At 50.9% G+C, this 24783-nt stretch overlaps 1 protein-coding gene across 1 annotated transcript in view; it reads right to left on the minus strand.

Annotated features, from left to right (window-relative positions):
• Positions 1 to 234: 234 nt before the first annotated feature.
• The window catches only part of LOC311248767 (FRAS1-related extracellular matrix protein 1-like), a gene marked incomplete at both ends in the record, with an annotated part of 95888 nt that continues 71339 nt past the window's right edge, over positions 235 to 24783 (minus strand). The window contains 3 exons of the mRNA XM_084339595.1: positions 235 to 429; positions 15627 to 15879; positions 22009 to 22102. Coding sequence (XP_084195721.1) covers positions 235 to 429; positions 15627 to 15879; positions 22009 to 22102 — 542 coding nt within the window. The remainder of the gene's footprint in view (positions 430 to 15626; positions 15880 to 22008; positions 22103 to 24783) is intronic.

Genomic DNA, 24783 nt, shown 5'->3' on the forward strand with positions numbered 1-24783 from the left:
GCGACGCGAGGATAACGTGAGCTAATCCACAGCCAAATTCTGTGTCTCCTGCTGCTAAGAGCTTTCTTACTGAAATCTCTCATTTCTGAAGTTAACCCCCTTACTAAGCATTTAACATTAAATACCAAAAGGACGTTACACTCTCCCGTCCTATAGGGCTGAGTTTCCTGGAACTAATAACAATAGAAGATATCCCCGACAGATGACATCACAAGAGGAGAGAGGACGCTTTACCAGTGGTGATGGTGGGGACCTTGTTGTTCACAGGAAGTACGGTGACGTTGAGGTCGTAAACAGGAAGCGTTCCGTGGAGAGGGACCGGCGGGGGCGGGGCGTCTCCGTGGCAACAGCCGTCCGTCCCTCCCGCCTCGCCGTCGGACACGATGAGGGTGACCGAGTCGGACACGGGGTCCGGTCCGATCTCTCCACCTGGACAACAGAGCAGAGGCGGGTCGGTGAGTCTTCGGACCGGCGCCGGAGTGACGTGAAATATGAACCCTTTCACTGCCACACACGACAGCCGGTTAACCCTTTCACTGTGACAATACAGAAGGTTAGCCCTTTGCTGTCACACAACCGACGGCGATGCTCCATCATTTAGCATCATTAGCTCCGCGGATGTAAAGGGTTAACTTTCTGTCGTGTGGCAGTGAAAGGGTTAAAGGATATCAGATCAGTGAACAGTAGCCGCTGATAATAAACAGAAGGAATGGAGATTCATTCTCTAGCTGATTGACTGACGCTCTTGATACAAGAACAAACACTAGATGGTAGAGTTTTTACCTTTATTTAACCAGGCAGGTCAATTAACCCTTTCACTACCACACTACAGAAGGTTAACCTTTCACTACCACACTACAGAAGGTTAACCCTTTCACTACCACACTACAGAAGGTTAACCTTTCACTACCACACTACAGAAGGTTAACCTTTCACTACCACACTACAGAAGGTTAACCTTTCACTACCACACTACAGAAGGTTAACTCTTTCACTACCACACTACAGAAGATTAACCTTTCACTACCACACTACAGAAGGTTAACCTTTCACTACCACACTACAGAAGGTTAACTCTTTCACTACCACACTACAGAAGGTTAACCTTTCACTACCACACTACAGAAGGTTAACCTTTCACTACCACACTACAGAAGGTTAACTCTTTCACTAACACACTACAGAAGGTTAACCTTTCACTACCACACTACAGAAGGTTAACCTTTCACTACCACACTACAGAAGGTTAACCTTTCACTACCGCACTACAGAAGGTTAACCTTTCACTACCACACTACAGACGGTTAACCCTTTCACTACCACACTACAGAAGGTTAACCTTTCACTACCACACTACAGACGGTTAACCCTTTCACTACCACACTACAGAAGGTTAACCCTTTCACTACCACACTACAGACGGTTAACCTTTCACTACTACACTACAGAAGGTTAACCCTTTCACTACCACACTACAGAGGGTTAACCGTCTGTAGTGTGGTAGTGAAAGGGTTAACCTCCTGTAGTGTGGTAGTGAAAGGGCTAACCGTTTGTCGTGTGGCAGTGAAAGGGTTAACCTTCTGTATTGTCGCAGTGAAATGGTTAACCCTTTGGTGGTAGTGAAAGGGTTAACCATCTGTATTGTCGCAGTGAAATGGTTAACCCTTTGGTTGTGTGGTAGTGAAAGGGTTAACCTTCTGTATTGTCGCAGTGAAAGGGTTAACCATTTGGTAGTGTGGTAGTGAAAGGGTTAAGAAAGAATTCTTATTTACAATGACAGCCTGCCGAGAGGAACATAAGATCCTCTCAGTCTCAGGGGGTAACAGGGGAAGAGAAAAGAGTCAAATGGTAAATACATCACAGAGGTAGGGGAATAATTAAAACACATATCAAACAAACAACCAAATGAAATGACAAGGTATGTGTTGTGAAGGGCCAGATTAAACTGAATATATATATGTATCGTTTGATATACTTTGTATATTATTTATATATATACACGGAATATCCCTTTACCTGCGTACAGACCAGAGTAATATTCGCTCTCCTATTGGACAGCGCCCCCAGGCGCCAACGCGCAAGCCCCCAACGGCAAGTTCAAAGACAACTGCAGGCATGTCAGAACATGCCCAGAGTCAGCGTAGTAATACGAGACAAGGACTGAGGTTGGGACTAGATATTCACTTAAGTATAAATACGGCGCAGGTGTAAACAGCAGCACTTCGTTCATTCAGTACCTTACCCACCTTCACCACGAGTCAACGTGCAGTGAAGTGAGCAACCGTGCGTTTAGAACATGTGCGAATAGAATAGTAAAAGTGTCAGAGTTTAGTGAAGTAACGTCAAGTTCGACCTAGTTTAATGTGAAGTATAGTGCACAGGAGAATCGGCGCCGGCGATTGCAGAACCATTCCTGGTTGGATTATATTGCTTTGGGACCGTGACTACCGGAGAAGAGCACCGTTGATTTCCACTATCATTTGGGATTTAACCTCGTGAGGATTACCACTCGGGCCTGCCTCGTGGAAGGGGCTGGCTGGCTGTCGTCAATGCTGTCGAGCATCTTGGATATTGCTTTTGTCTGCGGATCAAGGGAGTACAAGCACCGACTCCTGTACCTGGAGCCTCTTTATTCCTCGTTGACTCAGACGGAGTACCCGAACATTCCTCTACCCATTGTCTCCAGTTGGTACCGGTGTTGCCCTATATAATTGCTACTATACAACAGGTGGCGTCAGCTTAGACCCATCGTAGGATTCCTACTATTCTTAGTGACTTATGCTCTTGACTGACTTTACGTATATTCTTCGCCATACAAGCGCGACCCTAATTCTCATTCTGTAAGCTAACGTTGCCTAATAATAATAAATTACCCTCCAATAGTATTTCTGTGTCCATGCCGTGTTCTTGTGAGTGTTCACCATCTATATTTGATGTACTGTTTGGCCAGTAATTAAAGTACATAACTAGCAGTGGTTTAATATATCACAATCTTTAATACAGTCAGGGTTTTGTAACCCCTCAGTTACAATTGGTCCTTCGAGCCGGAGGGTATCAGTGTAATATTTAATATACTATTAATATTAACCATGGCCAGCGGTGTACACTCCCCAAGCGGCTCTCCCAAGCTAGAACGCCCGCAGCTCAAACGTCAGCCACCTCCATATCTAGAGGAATTTGCTTTCGTTCTACCCCCTAGCTTATCTAAACAGACGTTAAATACGGATAAAGCGGATAGTCAAAGCATGTCCAATCCTATCGACTTGGCGACACTGCCAGTAGAGACCCCAGTGGGTTCAAACGAAACTGACTCAGCTCACGGGGGGGACCAGGTGGGACATGACATGACTATACCTCCAGACAACGTCACCGGGATAGACCCCGGAGCGCTCCAGGATAAAGAAAGCGCTCCAGGGATAGAACCCGACACACAACCAAGAGAAGAGAACCGCGCCCAGGAGATAGACCTCGGAGCGCGCCAGGAGAACAGATCTCCAACAAGCCCTGTCAGCACCCGATCACCTCCGTCAGTGTCATCCCCCAGCGTGGCAGACCAGATACTGGCGCAAGCCTTGATCGCCACACTGACAGCCTCCACCGAAAGAGACCGACTTCAGGGTGAACGCGACCGGCTTCAAGCAAAGACGCTTAGTGAGCGCGAACACTCCGCCACGGAAAGAGAGCGCCTCCACGCGCAACTCCAAGCGCAAGCCCTTAGTGAGCGCGAACACTCTGCCATGGAACGAGAGCGCCTCCAGGCGCAACAATTAAGCGAGCGTGAACACTCTGCAGCGGAACGAGAGCGCCTTCACGCGCAACTCCAAGCGCAAGCCCTTAGTGAGCGCGAACACTCTGCAACCGAACGAGAGCGCTTCCAGGCGCAACAAAGGAGTGAGGACGACCGCATAAGACTGGAGGAGAGGCGCCTTCAGACGGAAGAGAACATCGAACGAGACCGCGCCAATGCACAGCGCGACGCCGCCAATGCCCAGCGCGAAGCAGAGCGCGACCGGCTGCAGGCGCAGATGATAGAACAATTGATTGCCCGGGCGACACCCCCTCTCTCCGCACGGAGCTCCCGGAGATCATCACGACAAGGGTCTAGGGCACCTTCCCCTCCCCGACCGGTCCATACGAGACCCAGCCAACGGGAAGAACCGGCCTACGTCGCCGAGAGACTGACTAGAAGACTCCAGGACCTAGAAGAGGAAGAGGAAGAGGAGGAATGTCAAGCCCACCAGCAGCAACGTACTCTGGACCAAGAGGCCCAGTACAGCCCCGACTTCAGCCCCGAGTCACTGCACTACAAACCCCCGACCCAACTCACGGGTGAGTTTGACGTACAGTCAGCACAGAGGAACAGCACCTGGGGACCCGGCCTCTGGTACCCACCAAGTACTAACCCACGACCACACGTACAGGGAGACTCGCCCAGGAGGCCTCTTCCCCATACGCTCACCAATGTGCCAGCCATCCATGGCATCGTACCTTGGCACACCGACGTTCCCCGACTTTACGCGCGAGGACAGAGCACAGTACACGGAATTACGCATGTGTTTGGAGACTATGATGTCCGACGTCCCCGACGAGTCGTACAAATATGCCATCCTCCTCAAGCATCTCAAGGTGCCCAGAGCGCATAACATAGCGCTGGCATATTCCAACTCAAGCACCCCATACTCCGCGGCTCTAGTGGCCCTCGACCAGCGTTATGGACGCATATGGGATTACGTGATCCAAGAAATACGGGATATCGACCGCCTCCCCCCAGCCAAAGACAATAGAGCACTGGATGACCTCTCTATCAAGGTACAATCCCTCGTGGGGATGCTGGGGTCCCAAAAGGAGAAGGGGAGACATGAACTGTATGCAAATTCTAACGTGGAGCGGATACTGGAGAAGCTCCCTCCAGCCCGTCAAGAGCGTTTTCGGCGGCAGAGAAACCACCGCGACCCCAACGGCCCAGAAGCATCCCTCCTAGACCTAGCTGATTTCCTCGCCAGGGAGGTCAGCAGTCTACGACTGGACACATTCGTGTGGAGTGACTCTAGCCCTAGAGATGGACCGCGGAGGTTCAATGACAACCGCCGGTCCGTGACAGTTATGCACCAAGCCGAGGTTGAGCCACGGCAGACGAGCCACAACACCCACGTCAAGGAGAAGTGGAAGGCTGTCTGTCAGCAGTGTTGGGAAAGTTCACTTTCTACATGAACTAGTTCAGTTCACAGTTCAAATTTTTTTAAATGAACTAGTTCAGTTCATAGTTCATAATTCAAAATTTTGAACTAAAGTTCATGGTTTCAAAAATGAACTAATTTAGTTCTTTTTAGTTCTTTTTTAATTTTTTTTTTATTATAGATTTTTCACGTACAGTTACTTACATTACAAAAACACACATTGGGACAAGGGGGGGGTCCTCCAGTTCATCTCTATGCCATCATCCACACCATAAGCAAGCAAAAACAAAACAAAAAGAAAAACAAGCAAAAAGGAAAGCAGACCAAGACAGGCACTGTACAGTATTGCACTTGCCTCGAGCGCATTCACATGTAGACACACATATATTTATTTTTTCCTATCCTAGGTCTGTCCATACAATGGGGCACTGGGCCTTTAGAAGGATCCGATACATTTCAGCAGGAAAATAGTCTAATAGTGGGGCCCACACATCCTGAAAGGAAGCGTTGTTGACTCTATGCATTGCACAGTGTCTTTCATGGGGTATGAGCACACCGAAGATCCCTCTATACCACATTTGTAAAAATGGAGGCTTATCCTTAATCCAGTTTATCAGAATGCATTTCCGGACTGAAAGTAGAAGTTTATCAAATAGTTTGAATTGTAAACTCTTTTAAATGCATACGCCGACGTGACGTCTAGAGGTAGAGTCTGACTCCGACTGAGCGAGTGCTGCTGCTGCTGCAGCTCTCAGCTTCTAATCTGCGCGCAGATTCCTGTTCCACTGCTTGTTGTGAGGAGGAGTCTGATGACGTAGCAGGGGGTGACAGGCTGGTTGCCAGATCGGGTGGTTTTACGCATAATATTTAAGCCTGTTTACAGTGTTTTAACTGAGTTTTCGGCTGAAATGCATTATGAAATATGGCACATCTTTGAACGCCGTTATAATAGATTGCTGAGAATGAACGCACTTTTGAACTCCGTTACACAGGGCTGAGAATGAACGCGTTCTCAATTACGTTCATTTAGCGGATATACAGTACGTTCAGTTCAAGTTCGCCCAAAATATGAACGCGTTCATGAACGATCGTTCATTGAACGCGTTCAGGTACATCACTGTCTGTCAGTACTGTGAAAAGGAACATTGGCTGTCTCAATGTGACACTTTCAAGGAGCTGACCGCTGACGAGGTGAGTCAGTGGATCAAAGCCAACTGCCGCTGCTTCCGCTGCGCGCGCAGCCATATGGCAGCTGAGTGCCGTTTAAAGAAGAAATGCAGCAAGTGCGACGGCGCCCACTTGGAGGTCCTGCACGACAGCAACAAGCATCCGCCAGGAAACCAAAGTGGGCCCTGTCACGGTGATGTATCAGGCCGAGGCGGTGTCACCACAAACCAGTCCTGGACCCCCCCCCTGGTGTCCTGACTGCTACAGCAGACACTGGGAGTCACGGTGCTACTCGGACTACCGCGAGTCGGCACCACTACAGAAGATCCATAGGCCCCCCCCCTGGTGTACTTACTGCCGCAGCGGACACTCCATGTCACGGTGTGAAGCCTACCAGAAACTGACCCCCGCCAAAATGGATCAGTGGAGTAGGATGAACACACAGGACCACGCTCGCTGCGATACACTGCGCGAGGCCCACAAGAAAGGACTAGCCCGACAAGGCAACCCACCAACAGGAGTGCTCCACATAGACAAGCATAGCGGGACCCCCCGAGTGCTCATCAAAGTGGTCAGAGTGCTCCTGAGTTACGAGGACAAGGTCCTGGACACTTACGCCATCCTAGACGATGGGTCTGAAAAGACTCTCCTCCTCGCTTCCGCCGCAGCCCAGTTGGGCCTGCGGGGTGCCAAAGAAACAATGACAATCCGTACCATTAGAAGAGACCGGAAGACCATAAAGGGTGAAAATGTCTCCTTCACGATAGCAGCGGTCGAGCAGCCCGAGAAGCAGTATAGCATCACTAACGCCTTCACCAGCCACGACATAGGCCTGACAAGCTACAACTACCCCATCCCACAGCTGATGGCGAAGTACGTGCACCTACGTCAACTACCTATACCGCTCATCGACGGCGCCACACCGACCCTGCTCATAGGCTCCGACCACGCGGACCTCATTCTCCCAATTGAGGCGGCCCACATCGGACCCAAAGGATGCCCAGTCGCGGTTCAGACCCGACTGGGGTGGACGCTCCAGGGCCCCCTCTACGGACTTGACAGTCAACCCACGTCTACACGCTGCCTGCACACAAAGGTGAGCGACACCGGCCACTCTCTCGTACAGCCCGTTGAGAGGCTATTGACATTAGACGAGAGGCCTGTGAGAGAACCGTGGGCCCAAGAAGAGGGAGTTCCGAACTCCACCCCCCTCAGCTGCGCTCCAAGCGACGTAGCTGACCTCGAACCCAGCACCCCAAACGACTTCTTGATGGGGCGGCCGGAACCGGCCCCTCCTCAGACGGGGTACAGACCAAACAAGAGGAACAGACGGAGGATGTGGAGACACAGCCAAGCACAGATCAACCAGTTTCAGGCCCGCTTCCTCCTAAGCTCCCTACCATCCCTTCCAGCCCGTCAGAAGCGGGTCAAGGACAGGGACAACTTAAAAGTGGACACAGTCGTTATGATCATAGACCAGTCACTACCCCGAGCTGCGTGGCCGGCCGGCCGCGTAAGCAAAGTGATCACTGGTGCCGACGGAAAGGTCAGAGCGGCAGAAGTTATTGTCCAGGGGCGGACCTACACCCGACCCGTGGCGAGGCTGATAGAGTTGCCGAGGCTCCCTGACTCCCCTGATGACGACCATGACCCACTGACTTTGTAGATTGACCTACTCCTCACAACAGACATTGAGCAGTTGACTAGACTATTAATCTGTCTCCCTTTTAACTAATTAGGTGCGGACTAATTAGGAGGCGGCTGTTGTGAAGGGCCAGATTAAACTGAATATATATATGTATCGTTTGATATACTTTGTATATTATTTATATATATACACGGAATATCCCTTTACCTGCGTACAGACCAGAGTAATATTCGCTCTCCTATTGGACAGCGCCCCCAGGCGCCAACGCGCAAGCCCCCAACGGCAAGTTCAAAGACAACTGCAGGCATGTCAGAACATGCCCAGAGTCAGCGTAGTAATACGAGACAAGGACTGAGGTTGGGACTAGATATTCACTTAAGTATAAATACGGCGCAGGTGTAAACAGCAGCACTTCGTTCATTCAGTACCTTACCCACCTTCACCACGAGTCAACGTGCAGTGAAGTGAGCAACCGTGCGTTTAGAACATGTGCGAATAGAATAGTAAAAGTGTCAGAGTTTAGTGAAGTAACGTCAAGTTCGACCTAGTTTAACACTTTGGTTGCCTAAGGTTAAATTAATGATATACCATAGATTGCCAGCGCTATTTGTCTATGGAGAAAGTCCCCTTCTTTGCAGGGCTATAACTTTTTAAATTCTATTGCTACATTGCCATTATTAGGGCCCATTCAAAGTCCTATATGTATTGTTCATTGTGTAGCAACGTTAAACTTTTTCATTCACATATTCATAGTAAAGTATGGTCTAATGTATAAGTATGTTTTCATCTCTTTCTGCAGCTTTCTCCAGAACGTGATATATAGCCCCAAATGCATTATATTGATGATGAAATACAGTTTGATGGCAATCAGCGCGATATAAAAAATTCCAACTAGACGTACTTCTAGAAGTTACTACACGTCATCTGATGTTGACCGGATGGGCGAGGGGGCGTTTATAATTCCGTGGGCAGCGTTATACCAATCATCTAATGTGGGTCAAATGTTGATAATATCAGTTATTATCGAAGACGGTAACGTTACACGCTGAAACTCACCCCAGTCTCCGCGCGCCGTTGGGCGATCATCGTCGAGTAGAAATTTTATCATTATGGGATATATTATTACCCGGTCCATCTCCAGCTTGTATAATGGTATATACGTCCAAATCATGTTGTTTATCGAGTTATTGGCAATCGATCGCTATGTAGTGTGACGAGCTAGAGTGCCGGAACCTATCCCGAGTGGCCGGAAGCAATACGGACATCTAGCACAACCTCTACTGCGCTTCCTGTTAAGCGGTTGCGCGATCGGCCACCAGATGGCGCTCCTGAACCGCCAGAGAGCTCAGTGGGTCCTGCTGGTGAATCTCAGGCCAGCGGAGGGACATTATGAATCCGATCGCAGATTTTTGAAATATTGATATAAAGACGACGTACAGCGTCCCCCGGCAACTTTAGCATGGCCAGCAAAGACGTCTAAAGACGGGTCCCGGCACCCAAAGTGTTAATGTGAAGTATAGTGCACAGGAGAATCGGCGCCGGCGATTGCAGAACCATTCCTGGTTGGATTATATTGCTTTGGGACCGTGACTACCGGAGAAGAGCACCGTTGATTTCCACTATCATTTGGGATTTAACCTCGTGAGGATTACCACTCGGGCCTGCCTCGTGGAAGGGGCTGGCTGGCTGTCGTCAATGCTGTCGAGCATCTTGGATTACAACTATTGCTTTTGTCTGCGGATCAAGGGAGTACAAGCACCGACTCCTGTACCTGGAGCCTCTTTATTCCTCGTTGACTCAGACGGAGTACCCGAACATTCCTCTACCCTCCAGGCCTTACACCCCGGAGGGAACCCATTGTCTCCAGTTGGTACCGGTGTTGCCCTATATAATTGCTACTATACAACAGGTGGCGTCAGCTTAGACCCATCGTAGGATTCCTACTATTCTTAGTGACTTATGCTCTTGACTGACTTTACGTATATTCTTCGCCATACAAGAATTCTCATTCTGTAACCTAACGTTGCCTAATAATAATAATACCCTCCAATAGTATTTCTGTGTCCATGCCGTGTTCTTGTGAGTGTTCACCATCTATATTTGATGTACTGTCTGGCCAGTAATTAAAGTACATAACTAGCAGTGGTTTAATATATCACAATATTTAATACAGTCAGGGTTTTGTAACCCCTCAGTTACAGTATGTATAATACATGAAGAAGAACAGACAGATTACAGTTAATAGGCTGGGTGACAGCTTCAGGTGTGTGTAAACAACTCTTTAAAGTAGTGAGGGGGATACATTTTGTGTCAATTTACTGTATTTTGTGTCTGTGTGTTTATGTTGGTAATGTTCACAAACATTGGAGTGAAGCTGACCTGTATATTCTGCTTACGAGATAATGGGGAAGAGCGGGCGCGAGACCCGACAGATGTACCCCCTGAGGACCCGTAAGCCCACATCAAGGGGTGCGGGGAGCCCTGTCACCCCATCCTTCCTAACGAAGGGGGGGCGCAGTCAACTCCACCTGAATGCGAACAAGAGGGAACTAGAACCCCTTGAACACACCGTACAGGCGGAACCACGTGTGACTCAACACACTGCGGCCCATACCCATATACTCCTGCTACCCGACCAAAGGACGGGAAGCAGGAAAGGCCACAGACCCCAGAACCGCCTGGGAGACAGAACCCCCGGTCATGTCCATGAGGAAAACCTTACAAAGGAGCCCGGGGAGGACCATGAAGCTGCAGCACAGATGGCCTCCACCGAGGCCCCACCCAGGAGAGCGGCAGAGGCAGCCACCCCACGAGTGGAGTGCGCCCTGACGCCCCCAGGGGGATCCTGCCCAGCCAACATGTAGCAGAGGGTAACACCCTCGCACAACCAATGGGACAGGCGCTGCTCCGACAGTGCCTTACCAGCACGAGCCCCACCGTAACAGACAAAAAGCTGGTCGGTAACCCTGAAATCCTGAGTACGGCTGAGGTAAATCCCCAAGCACGGACTGGACATGACAGGTGAAGGCCCGCATCTAACTCACTAGTGTGAGGAGGAGGACGAAACGCCTGAACCACAATATCCCGGGAGCGGAAGGAACTCCGGATATTCTTAGGCACGAAAGCAGGATTAGGTCGCAGAGTGACACCGCAAACGGTCCGAAAAGATAGGCACTCTGGACGTACCGAGAGAGCACAGAGCTCACCTACGCGTTTAGCGGAAGTGACAGCCAGAAGGAACGCGGTCCTGAAGGACAGCTGTCCCAACGGCGCCTGCTCGAGCGGCTCAAACGGGGCCAAGGACAACCGACCGAGGACCAATTGAAGATCCCAAGTCGGAGCCAAGGAGCGTTGCACCGGCTTAACGCGTCGAGCGCCAAGCAGGAAACGCTTCACAAGAGGGTGGCTGAACAAGACATCCCCTCAAACCCCTCATGATAGGAGGATATAGCTGCTGCATATACCCTCACCGTCGAAGCCGACAGTCTATCAAGGAGAGACTGGAGGTAACTAAGGACAGCATCCAGGGGGCAGGAGACTGAGTCCCGGCCCCCCGCCTTACACCACACTTGGAACATACGTCATCTGCCCGCGTAAGCGCGACAGTGGAGGGAGCATGCGCATTCCAGATGGTAACACCATCAGGATCAAGAACCTGCGCCCCTCAACGTACCCGTCCCAACAACTGACCTAACAGATGTATGGGGAAGAATCCCTGGCGGCACGGCATCGGTCCCAGACCTGCCTGGCCATGTCCAGACGCAATCCTCACCCGTCAGGATGAGGGCCGCCCCGCGACAGTACACCTGCACCCACATTCTCCCTGCCGGGGATGTGGGGAGCCCTTAGGCCGCGCAGATGGACGACGCCCATAGCCAGCCGCCCGCCGCCTGGTGCAGACAGGGGGAGCGTACTCCTCCCTGTCTGTCGATACACGACACTGACGTCGTATCGTCCGTCCTGATCAACACCATTTGTGGACCAGAAGGACCGCTTTCAACACCAACACATTGAACGTAGCGCAGACCGGGCAGCATGGTTTGCCAGCTGCCCCCTACTGCGTTGGGCCGACGCATCACCAGCGAGGGAGGCGTCGGTGAAAACGCGACGTGAGACAGCGCCGTAACCGTCCTAGGACGGAACCTCCCGAGCGTGTTGACAACACGCTCTGAGATGGATGCCCATAGCCCTCCAACCGTTGACTGGGAAGAGGAATACTCTACATCCAGTCTATAGCAACCCCAGGCTGGTAGAGACCTGCCTGGTACGAGACCTGACGATCCACCTTGACCGCGAAGGACCAGAACGTCATCAGGGCAGAACACTCCGTAACCCCGGATGACGCAGAGGCCCCAGTGCGGCCTCCACGCACTTGGTGAAGATGCGGGGAGCCAGAGAAAACCGAACGGCAGCCTCTGGTACTCATACGCTAACCCTGCAAAGGAAGCGTAGGTAAGCCCTAGGATGGAAGATCGGGGATGCGCATACGCATCCTACAGGTCTATGGAGGAGAACCAGACCCCCACCTGACAGTGTTCAACAGGTAGGAGACGATCCAAAAAATGCTGAACCTTCCCATGGGACAGGTCCAGCCTGGGTCTTACACCCCTCCCTCCCGACTTCTCGGGCAGAGAACACCGGGAGGAGAACGCCACGACGATGGCTTGCTTCGTCCACAGAGATTGGATCTCGTCGACCAGAGCTGTCCCTGCTGGAGACCCCGACAACAGGGTCTGTACCAAACCTGAAAACGGGTGGGGTTGTGTAAACACAAGTCCCCGCCTCACCATTCTCTCCATCTACCTCGACATATGGTACTGCCGTAGTCATATGTGACGACACTCCCAACGCACCCGCCGTCACGTGGCGCAGGTCCGCCAGGAACTGTAGATAGTTGGCCCGGTCCCCCCCGCTGTGCGAAGACAACCCTGGAACCGTGCGAGGAGCGCGTTCCGTGTCGGAACACCTGACCCTGACACCACCCACGAGGCAATCGCACCCAAGGGGGAACCCCGACAGAAAGGGCCTGTCTGATACGGGGGGCTTCCGATCAAAAAAGCCCCCCCACTGAACACCCCTCCAGAACATGCTGAAGGAGTTGTTCTGCAGCCGGACATGCAAGGTGTAAGGCCCCCATGGGTTCCTACACACCGTAGCCCTGCAGTGATATTACTACCACCCCAAACCATGTGAGCTGCGACCACTTGCCAATATTTCAGGAGTGGGAGGCACCAACATGATACCTGGCCTGGCGAAGGCGAGGCCGGGGAAGCCCGCACTGTGTGCCTCAAAAGGTTTCGAGCCCCCCTGCTGACAACACTTAAGTTGACAGACGTAACACCAGGCTCAACCAACACAGTTCAAGGTGTGGGAGCCGCTTGACAGCACAACATTCTCACGGACAGACCCAGGCTCAGCCATCAACTGGGTGTCAGCCCCTGTCCCCATGAGAAGCGAAAAGGGGGGGGGCCGCCCGCGCATCAACGAAGGCACGCGGCCCGCAGCCAAAGGAAACAATCAGAGCCCACTTCTTCCGCTGGTGTTGGGGAAGGGAGTGATCGGAGAGCGGGCTGCTCGCGGCAGGACGGTGACGGCTTGTTCGTTCAAGCCGAACCCATCCTACATGGCCGATCCCTCGGCCGCCAAGGCTGTCGGCCTTGTGGACACCTGTCGAATCAACGCCCAGGATACCTCTGGCGGGGGAAAAACATGGCCGCCTGTCGAGGGCCCCGTCATCGCCGCTGACGAGGCCGTGCTCTCTCTTCTTCTGGCTGCGCGGTGTGAGGCGGTGTAGGGCCTAGGACAATACCGCCCGCGCTCCAGCAGAAGACCAAAATCCCCTGCGGAGAGGGGAACCCTGAGCGGTTATAGCTTGCGGCTGGGTCAAAGCTAATAACGTCAACAACCTCGCGCGGTGTGTCGACGTCGGCTGGCCCTCAAGGCCCCTCCACCAGACACCATTTTTTTTTAATAGAAAAAACACCAATTCGAACACAGTTCTAATCGTTGCCAATTCCATACCGTGGCGGTACAAGCCTTAACAGCCCACCAGCCACTCGCCAGGCCGACCCACCCAAGGTGTCGGCCGGGCGGGGCATTGTTTCAATATATCAAAAACAAAGGACTGACGTTAACATGGAGCACCAGTGGTGATTGCAAACAGCACCCACCACTGTGGTGTGCACCATGAAAAGGTTAAATGAATAAAAGAGCTAAACCACAAAAACTGTAGAATGAGCAAACCCATACACACAAAGTTTAAGGGGAGACGGACCAGACCCGTCTTCATTCAAAATATTCACAACAGAACACCAGCCCTAGTTTAGCCCATTTACCAAAAAAGGTAAACAAAGCCCCCCCCCGCACTACTCCCCCAGTATACCGATTGACCGTCAGTATGAATGGTTTGAGAGGAGAGAAAGCTGTAGCAAGACAGACCTTCTCATAGCAGAGTGACAAAACGAAACAATAGCCCCCTACACAGGGCCGCCCCAGGAGATGGGGGGCCTTGCGTCTAAAAACGCACAGGGCCTCACATTTCTCCCAGGCGGCCCTGCCCTTATACTACTGCAGCCTAACGCCAGGCAATGTGGGACCCAAGACAACAATTGCCTGTGCACAGACACGCAACATGTTTATCATGTCGGCTGGACCCATAGCCCCACTACCCGACGCCAACCCAGATGGGAACACCGTTCAACAAACCCCGCCGGAACACAAGGTAAAATACCTGGCTAGGAACCTAGCCACGACCTACCCCGTTGTCAACCCATTCACCCGAAAAAGGTAAATAGAACTCAAAAACCCCACAACAGCTACCGACTGACCTTCATTGATGAACCGGGCAAGAGGCGGGAGAGTGACAACATCTCACGGCGGAGACATTAAAACAGCATAGCAATTAGCAGTAGTGATAGCATGCGGCAGTAGCGATAGCATGTAGCCTAGCTTTAGATGTTTTAGCAGCACGCCCAAGACAGCTTGGAAACCGTTCCCTGCAGAGAACGTTCACCAAACCATCCTGCCCCCAGCGCCAACACACAACATGGTTGTGTTAACAAAACAAACCAGCATTACTAACACTAATACCCATGCCTGAAGACACAGGGCCTACCTGAGTACAAGCTGGCCCGACAGCCAGCCTTGTACAGCTGAACCTCGATGTGCAGTCATCAAACGAGGAACATCAACACAGGCCCATCGTGTCGCCGAAAACATGCGTCGAAGATGCCAGGGGCCAGCAACCTCCGGTAAGCTTCCAACATTATTAATCTTCCTTAATCTTTTCATTCCGCTAGCTCGTATGGTGCACGCATCCAATACGCTGGGACGAAAATAGAGGAAAGGGTGTTTCATGACCAGAGTCATGGTTATATGGGCGGTGCCACCATAAGGGGCGGGGCCCCATACAGGTGGGGTGCATGTGTTTTTTATTCGTGGGAGATACATTAGGTATCACAGGAGATAGGAGTATCTCGTAAGGCTCAGAGCGGGACGCGATGCAAATACGAAATATAACCTTCTGTATCGTCGCAGTGAACGGGTTAACCATTTGGTAGTGCGGTAGTGAAAGGGTTCAATAATAAATGACAGAATAAGAATGGATCCATCTCTATCAGTGTTGTAATCATCACCCGTGTGGACGTAGTAGATGAGGCCCCTGAAGACGTCCTCCTGGGAGAACTTGTCCACGGGCAGGCCGGCCCTCTGCAGCTCCCCCCTGGCCGGGCTCCTGGCCAGCATGTAGGTCAGCCGGGCGTCCTCGCTGTCCGTGTCCGTGGCCCACAGGTAGTCCGCCGTCACCAGCACCCGGCCGCCCTCCTCGCAGCTCAACTCCCCCCGCAGTCCCGTGCCCAGCTGGGGGGGCTCGTCGTTGACCGAGAGGACCTGAGGACAGCGAATGAATGAATGAATGAATGATTTTATTTCGAACGTTTACAAATAATAAACAATAAACTAAATTTTTTTCGAAATGTTTACAAATAAACAAGCGAAAAGGATAGGTTTGAAGCCAAAAGGCCTATAGAGCAGCCTACCCCTAATTCAAAAACTAATTAAAAAAAGTTAAAGTTTGCAAAATAAAACGAACAAACAAAAAATCAACAATCAACAAAAAACGTTCCCGAAAAGAACATAAGCCAAAATCAATACTTTTCCTTCCTGTTGCATGGATTTGTTTTGAAGGAGAGCGATGACAGCCCTTGATAACCTTGAATACGGACAATGTGAAGTTGTTATATTATCGTATAGCTTACGCTCTGCTCGTAGTCGTAGTGGAACCTTATCCCTTTCAATCTAATTCTGAATAGAATGTCTCCACATGTACACACCCATGTCCCTTGTTCTCCGGTGTTGGGTTAGAACCTCCGACCCTGAGACAAGATGCCCAGCTATCTGCCGCGTCGGATGGTGGCGCCCGACATGGGAGCCTCCCGTACGTGAGTGACGTGGAGGGAGGTACGCAAGGGGAGTTGCTTGCCTTGTTCCCCGAGCTCATGGCGGCCGCCGCAGCCGCTAATGGCGTGGCGTTTCCGCAGCCTCTGCCTGCACCTGTTCCTGATGACATGATAGGTCATCTCTGGCAACGTCGTACTGTGAGAGAGACGGGCGTTGTCTGCCCATTATTCCCATAATGGAGCCCTACGTGAAACAGGGACAGGTAATCTCCTGCATCACTGGCCTTACCCCCGCCTACGTGCCAGTCACACGGGTGGCGGGTTTGGTCCAGCGGCTAAAGGACGGGGTGCCTCGGCTTGATAGCCCGATGGTATCCATACTTTGTCCCGAAATGGTGTGGGAGCCGTTGCGTAAGCCGGTTCCCCAAGGGAAATTGGCTAGGCAGATGGCTAATTGGAGTGACCAGGTGTACATCGCTGCGACTCAGAGCCTAGCTGCGACTTCCAACATCGCGCAGCTAGCGCGCTATATGTCGGGGATGATGGCGGGCGGGTCGGTATTGGATGACCATCAGCAATATCTTCATGCCCAGGCGGCTGGAGCCATCCTGCACCTAACCCAGCTGCAGGCGATAGCTGCGGGGAAGGAGCGCGCCCTGGCCACTCTCTCCCAGCGCCACCTTTGGCTGGAGCAGGCGCGGGTGCCGGAACAGAAGAGGATTCCCCTGCTCACGGCCCCCCTCTCCGATGCTGGGCTATTCGGGTCGGCCATGCAGCAGATGATGGCAGCCTGCAGAGAGATGGAGGAGGAGCGCTCTGTGCTCCAACCCCATTTCCCCCGACCCGATGCCACCGGTGATGGCCGGAAAAAGCAACGCGGCAGAGGACCGCGACCATTGCCTCCGCCACCACCGTCGCCGCTACTGGACCTTCGGCGAAGAAGGCCAGGAGTGGAGGGAGTGCCTCGTCCGCCGCAGCCAGCCGCACCACGCCCGGAGGTAACGGTAGGGATCGTCGTGACCAGGCTTCCCAGAACCGTTCCTCCAGGCGCCGCTAGTGACTCCCCTGTTTACCCCTGTCCCCTTCCCCTCCCCAACATATAATTTTTGTTACTAAATAAAAGGTCCCTTTTGTTACAAACTGTGTGTTTATTCATTATATATTGGGGATACAATGTATAAACCCTCACCTACCTGTGGGGTTGTGTGTTTGCTTTTCCTGCCAATAACGGCGTACGACGTATGCGCGCTGTAGGAGTGGATCCTAAGACTGTCTCCCGACCCCCGCCTGTCCATCCCTCCCTCCCTCCCGCCAACCTGGCGCAACGACACTTTGTTTAACTACTCTGTTGTTGATGCAGCCTGACTATCGTATATGGCGTCTCAGGCATTCTGTAGATGACATGTGTCAACAAATGTACATGTCTGTTTGAATTTATGCTGTGCCATTGTTACTGTAAAAATTTAATGATTGTGATGTTGTTATTATTATTAATGAGACGATGAGCTGTATGCGTGTGTTGCTGGAATTTCCCCAAGGGGATTAATAAAGGAATATCTTATCTTATCTTATTCTGATCATAATTTAATATTTTTGCCATGGTATTCATATTCCACTCACAGAGCCTTGTCAGATGCTGATGGACTCAGCACAACTCTGCAACGCTTCAATACTGCCACCTGGTGGCTGATCGACGAGTTGCCAAACCGGAAATGCCCGTTGCAGCTCGGTCCGTCCCCTAATTCCATCCAGCCACTCGTTTTAGCGTCCCGGGACTCAATACACACACCGTGGATATGGATCTTTGCCATAACTCAATAATCGACATGATTTGGGCGTGTATTAGTATTATACCACCCGGAGATGGATCGCCTAGATCCCCACCACATAACTGGGATCTGTTTGCTCCACTCTCATCGCCCAACGGTACGAGGAGACTGACGTGAGTTTCAGCGTTTTTGTTTATCATTTTCGATACAAACTGCTCTGATCAATATATCACCCATACTACATGAAGCATCTAACGACTATCACGGAATTATAAACGACCCCCCCCCCCCCTCTGTTCACCCGCGCATGATCAGTCATAACCCTTAGGACCATGTACAGTTAAAAAATTTTAATATAGCGTCGATCGGTATCAAACTGCATTTGATGATCTAATATAAATGTATTTGTGCCTATATCTCACGTTCTGGGAAATACTGCAGAAAACGATAAAAACATATTTATACTCTAGACGGTATTTTTGTATGAATGTGTGAATGAAAAAGTAAAACGTTCCTACATCCTGAACGATAGGTAATCGATGTTGAATGGGCCATAGTAATGTCAATTTAGCAATACAATTTAAAAAGTTATAGCCCTGCAAAAAAGGTGAACATCTCCATAGACTTACAGTACTGGCAGAGAATGGTATAAGATGATCAAAGTGGTGGCAGGGAATGGGTTAAAGAGTAGGACAGTTTTCTTGTAAATTGTTCTGGTCGCTATATATATGTGTGCTTAGCAAGGCCTGTGGCTAGCACTCGGTCGAAAGACTTGTCTTCCCTCATCATGAAGAAGACTGTGTTCTTCTTGCAGTAGTACAGTAAGAGTGAACTTTACCTTTTTTATCTGAGGGGGTTGTGTGTATTCTGTTACGTTTGGGAAACATGGCATCGAGTCCACAACCAGGTTAGAGTGTTAGCCTACAGAAGTAATCATATATGTAGCTTGTACCGAGGTCTTTGACCCTCTCTTTAAACGTCTGTGTTTTCTCTTTACTTGGTGAAGTACATAAACACAGGTGACGTGTTCGCACATGAGCCTAAAGCCTTGTATATAAAAACCCGTTCGCAAACGAGTTTATCGTCTGTGGCTGGCGTGCAGATGGTTGAGCTTATCCTAGTGGATATACGCTTTTCATGTAGCATGCTAGGTAAACTGGTATCATCGCTGCTTGTTTGTTTTCATCGTATCCGGGGTATGGGGTCACAAGGGGGTGAACTGATAAACCCTTCCACCCCTTTTTCTGATTGGCCAGGGGGTTGGACCTCCTGTTCTTCGGTCTTCCTGTCACACTGTTGGGTCAGCGCGTCACAGGGTAGGGAGAGGGGGGGGGGAAGGGAGTTCCCTGGTCCCACGCCATATTTGGGCAGGTGGGTTACGGAATTCCCCCGCCATAGAATACGTCACTGGGCACGTTTCTATTGGTCGTGAGGCTTCCGTGAGTTCTTTTCAGGCTCCATGTTGTGGACCGCTGTTATTGTCAAGATTGAGTTATGCGGTGCGTGGAAACTTTGTTTTCTGCTCTGCGCTCTATTGCATATGTATTGAGCTTTTGGTCACGTAGCTCAATGTTACATATATCTTTTCAATTATTACTCACGTGGGAGGTCTCTCTGGGGGTTCCCTGTCTTCCCTCTTTTATACAGAGCAGGGTTGACAGGGTGTTTTCCCTTGGACACGTCATGTGGGACCCATATCTGTGTCTCTTGGCCAGCTTCCTGCCGCTCGTCCCAGACGGCATGGAGGGAACGTTATCTGGGTTCTTGTTAGAATTACCATTGATGTGTTTTTTGGGTCTCGACGTGTACATAGTGCTGGCCCTGGGTGCTTCTGTGTGGAACCATGCATGGGCTGGCGCGCCTTGGTTGCTCATCATGGAAACAGCGTTTTTTATGGAGGAACTAGGATGAATATTTTTATCTCTTCCGAGCACCAGTGTACTAGGTTAGTCCCGACGAATTCTCGTTCATCTCTGGGGGGAGATGACCGAGTAGATCAAAGCATTGGCGGAGGGGTCTCACGCCCATGGGGTGGGCCACCGGGTACGGTGCGTTCGTGTTCTGACTGTCTTGGTGGCGCCCTCTGTGATGTTTTGGATTGACACGCGCACCTACCCCCCTCTTAGGACTGGGGATGGTGGCGTGATTAGGACACGGTACTGTTTCTGGTCGCGCCGGACCAGGTCAGTTAACCCGTTGTCCGCCGGGGCGCAGATGTGCTGTACTGGTACCCTGAAGGACTTTGTGCTTTTTCGGGGGAAAAATGCCGGGTTGGCCCGGGCGTCGCAGGGTTTGATGTTATGGAGGTGTGTTCGTGGTTATGTCACTGTGTGTTATCCTTCACTGTTGCTTGGTCCATATTGTGTTGGACCTTGCGCTGTGCTAAGGAGCCTGGTCCTTCTCCATTCTTTTTCGCCCCTCCCTTCCCCTGCTGGGCAGGGCAGGGAGGGGGCTGTCAAGGTGGTTCTATTGTACCCCTCTGGCATCCCTGTGTACATCCCGGTCCGCCGGGCCCAGGTCCGGACTCGTTCTCGTCGACCTGTTGGCCTGGGTTAACCCCTTCTTGAAAACTGAAACGCTTGTACTGCTGTATAGCCGGTGTATACGCGCAGTTGTGTTTCTGAATTTTTTTCTTGGGGGGGTTAAGGGAACAACCGCCTCCTGTTAAACTAAACATAGGGAGGTGGTTGGTTCCCCGGTGTGTTGATAGCGGAGTCAACTCTCGGGTTAGGCCGGGCTTGACCCTGTCTGCCTGCGAGTGTGCCCCCGCACTTTTCATGACGTCTGTCAATCATGTCAGCCTTCTCTGCCTCGGCCTCTCTAGGGGGTCGGGTTTTTGTGGAGGCTGCGAGTGCGACATGGTGCACAGCATACCGAACGCCCATTCCGCCGGGGTGCTGTTCTCAGTAGACCCCTTAGGTGCCTGTCTAGTCCGCAGTGCTCCGGGCACAGGTCGAGTTACGCTTTTGACCTGTTGCCAGGATTGAGGGATCAACCTCTTTGGGGGTGGTCTCCCCGGTGCGCTGCCTGGCCCCACAGTGTTGTCGGGGTGTAGCCTCTGTGGAGTGCTTCAGGGCGGCGTGCCGTAGGGAGGAAGGGCCGGCTCTTGGATTGGGCCCTGTCCGATACGCTGGCGATGTGGGGGGTGGTGTCACTAGTGACCGTCTGGTGGGGTCTCGATGCTGCGGCGTCATTGGCCTCACCAGGCCCCCTTTCCGGGGGGTCCTGACCCTCAGGCTGTTCCTGGGGCTGGGTCCTCCTTCGCGCTCCGCTGCTACGGCCTTGCCACGGGGTTGGGTTCTTGACCTTGACCCCGTGATGTTAGGGACTGTAACAGGTTTTTTTTTGGGAAGGAGCTGTTAGTATGGCCACGTCCAGACTTATGTAGAGGAGCGGATGTGGGTGTGGCCAGGCGGATGGGTGTGTACATGTGGAGAAATTTTATTCAGAATTAGATTGAAAGGGATAAGGTTCCACTACGACTACGAGCAGAGCGCTCGCTATACTCATATAACTATGGTTATAGGATAACCGTATGTTTTAGTTAGTAAAGACTTTGGCTGTGAAGGCTTCCTTTGTGCTGTAAGGCAGTTCAGAAGAACTCCTGCAGATTCTGACCCTGTGATCCAGTGACTGTAAATACAACATAAAGGCGACCAACTGTCTCCTAAATTCTCTTTGGCCTCCTTGCAAATTGACAATGATATATTATTAGTGTTTGAAATCCTACCCGTACGTGGTTTTGAGTAGATAATACCCTGAGGCTAGATACTTGGGTGACACATACATAAAACACAGTTGTGTCTCTTGCAGATACTAGGTCGCTGCGAATACTACTATTCGCCACTCACCTGTATTGGTAGGATAACATCGGCAGAGTTAAAGCCGTCTGTCACAGTCAAACCAATGGTATCCTCGATGGTCTCGGAGTCATCGTGAATGTATCTACAACCACACAAGTAAAACACAATCAACTCGTCCTATTGATAGAATGGCAATACACTATATTAACCCTGTCACTACCACACTACAGAAGGTTAACCTTTCACTACCACACTACAGACGGTTAACTGTCTGTAGTGTGGTAGTGAAAGGGTTAACCTTCTGTAGTGTGGTAGTGAAAGGATTAACCCTTTGGTAGATTGGCAGTGAAATGGTTAACGTTGCATACATCTTGTCATGAATAACCCGTTGATCCAGATCTCCTCACACACTGACTGTATCTGATCCAGATCTCCTCACACACTGAATGGATCTGATCCAGATCTCCTCACACACTGAATGGATCTGATCCAGATCTCCTCACACACTGACTGTATCTGATCCAGATCTCCTCACACACTGACTGTATCTGATCCAGATCTCCTCACACACTGACTGTATCTGATCCAGATCTCCTCACACACTGAATGGATCTGATCCAGATCTCCTCACACACTGAATGGATCTGATCCAGATCTACTCACACACTGACTGGATCTGATCCAGATCTCCTCACACACTGAATGGATCTGATCCAGATCTCCTCACACACTGACTGGATCTGATCCAGATCTCCTCACACACTGAATGGATCTGATCCAGATCTCCTCACACACTGACTGGATCTGATCCAGATCTACTCACACACTGACTGGATCTGATCCAGATCTCCTCACACACTGACTGGATCTGATCCAGATCTCCTCACACACTGACTGGATCTGATCCAGATCTCCTCACACACTGACTGGATCTGATCCAGATCTACTCACACACTGACTGGATCTGATCCAGATCTCCTCACACACTGAATGGATCTGATCCAGATCTCCTCACACACTGACTGGATCTGATCCAGATCTCCTCACACACTGAATGGATCTGATCCAGATCTCCTCACACACTGAATGGATCTGATCCAGATCTCCTCACACACTGAATGGATCTGATCCAGATCTCCTCACACACTGAATGGATCTGATCCAGATCTCCTCACACACTGAATGGATCTGATCCAGATCTCCTCACACACTGACTGGATCTGATCCAGATCTCCTCACACACTGACTGGATCTGATCCAGATCTCCTCACACACTGACTGGATCTGATCCAGATCTCCTCACACACTGAATGGATCTGATCCAGATCTCCTCACACACTGAATGGATCTGATCCAGATCTCCTCACACACTGAATGGATCTGATCCAGATCTACTCACACACTGACTGGATCTGATCCAGATCTCCTCACACACTGAATGGATCTGATCCAGATCTACTCACACACTGACTGGATCTGATCCAGATCTCCTCACACACTGACTGGATCTGATCCAGATCTCCTCACACACTGACTGGATCTGATCCAGATCTCCTCACACACTGACTGGATCTGATCCAGATCTACTCACACACTGACTGGATCTGATCCAGATCTCCTCACACACTGACTGGATCTGATCCAGATCTCCTCACACACTGAATGGATCTGATCCAGATCTACTCACACACTGAATGGATCTGATCCAGATCTACTCACACACTGAATGGATCTGATCCAGATCTCCTCACACACTGAATGGATCTGATCCAGATCTCCTCACACACTGACTGGATCTGATCCAGATCTCCTCACACACTGAATGGATCTGATCCAGATCTCCTCACACACTGACTGGATCTGATCCAGATCTCCTCACACACTGAATGGATCTGATCCAGATCTCCTCACACACTGACTGGATCTGATCCAGATCTCCTCACACACTGACTGGATCTGATCCAGATCTCCTCACACACTGAATGGATCTGATCCAGATCTCCTCACACACTGACTGGATCTGATCCAGATCTCCTCACACACTGAATGGATCTGATCCAGATCTCCTCACACACTGACTGTATCTGATCCAGATCTCCTCACACACTGACTGGATCTGATCCAGATCTCCTCACACACTGAATGGATCTGATCCAGATCTCCTCACACACTGACTGGATCTGATCCAGATCTCCTCACACACTGAATGGATCTGATCCAGATCTCCTCACACACTGACTGGATCTGATCCAGATCTCCTCACACACTGACTGGATCTGATCCAGATCTCCTCACACACTGACTGGATCTGATCCAGATCTCCTCACACACTGAATGGATCTGATCCAGATCTCCTCACACACTGACTGTATCTGATCCAGATCTCCTCACACACTGACTGGATCTGATCCAGATCTCCTCACACACTGACTGGATCTGATCCAGATCTCCTCACACACTGACTGGATCTGATCCAGATCTACTCACACACTGAATGGATCTGATCCAGATCTCCTCACACACTGACTGGATCTGATCCAGATCTCCTCACACACTGACTGTATCTGATCCAGATCTCCTCACACACTGAATGGATCTGATCCAGATCTCCTCACACACTGAATGGATCTGATCCAGATCTCCTCACACACTGACTGTATCTGATCCAGATCTCCTCACACACTGACTGTATCTGATCCAGATCTCCTCACACACTGAATGGATCTGATCCAGATCTCCTCACACACTGAATGGATCTGATCCAGATCTACTCACACACTGACTGGATCTGATCCAGATCTCCTCACACACTGAATGGATCTG

The sequence above is a fragment of the Notolepis coatsorum genome, assembly GCF_963971535.1.
Source record: "Notolepis coatsorum genome assembly, contig: SCAFFOLD_728, whole genome shotgun sequence".
Taxonomy (NCBI): domain Eukaryota; kingdom Metazoa; phylum Chordata; class Actinopteri; order Aulopiformes; family Paralepididae; genus Notolepis; species Notolepis coatsorum.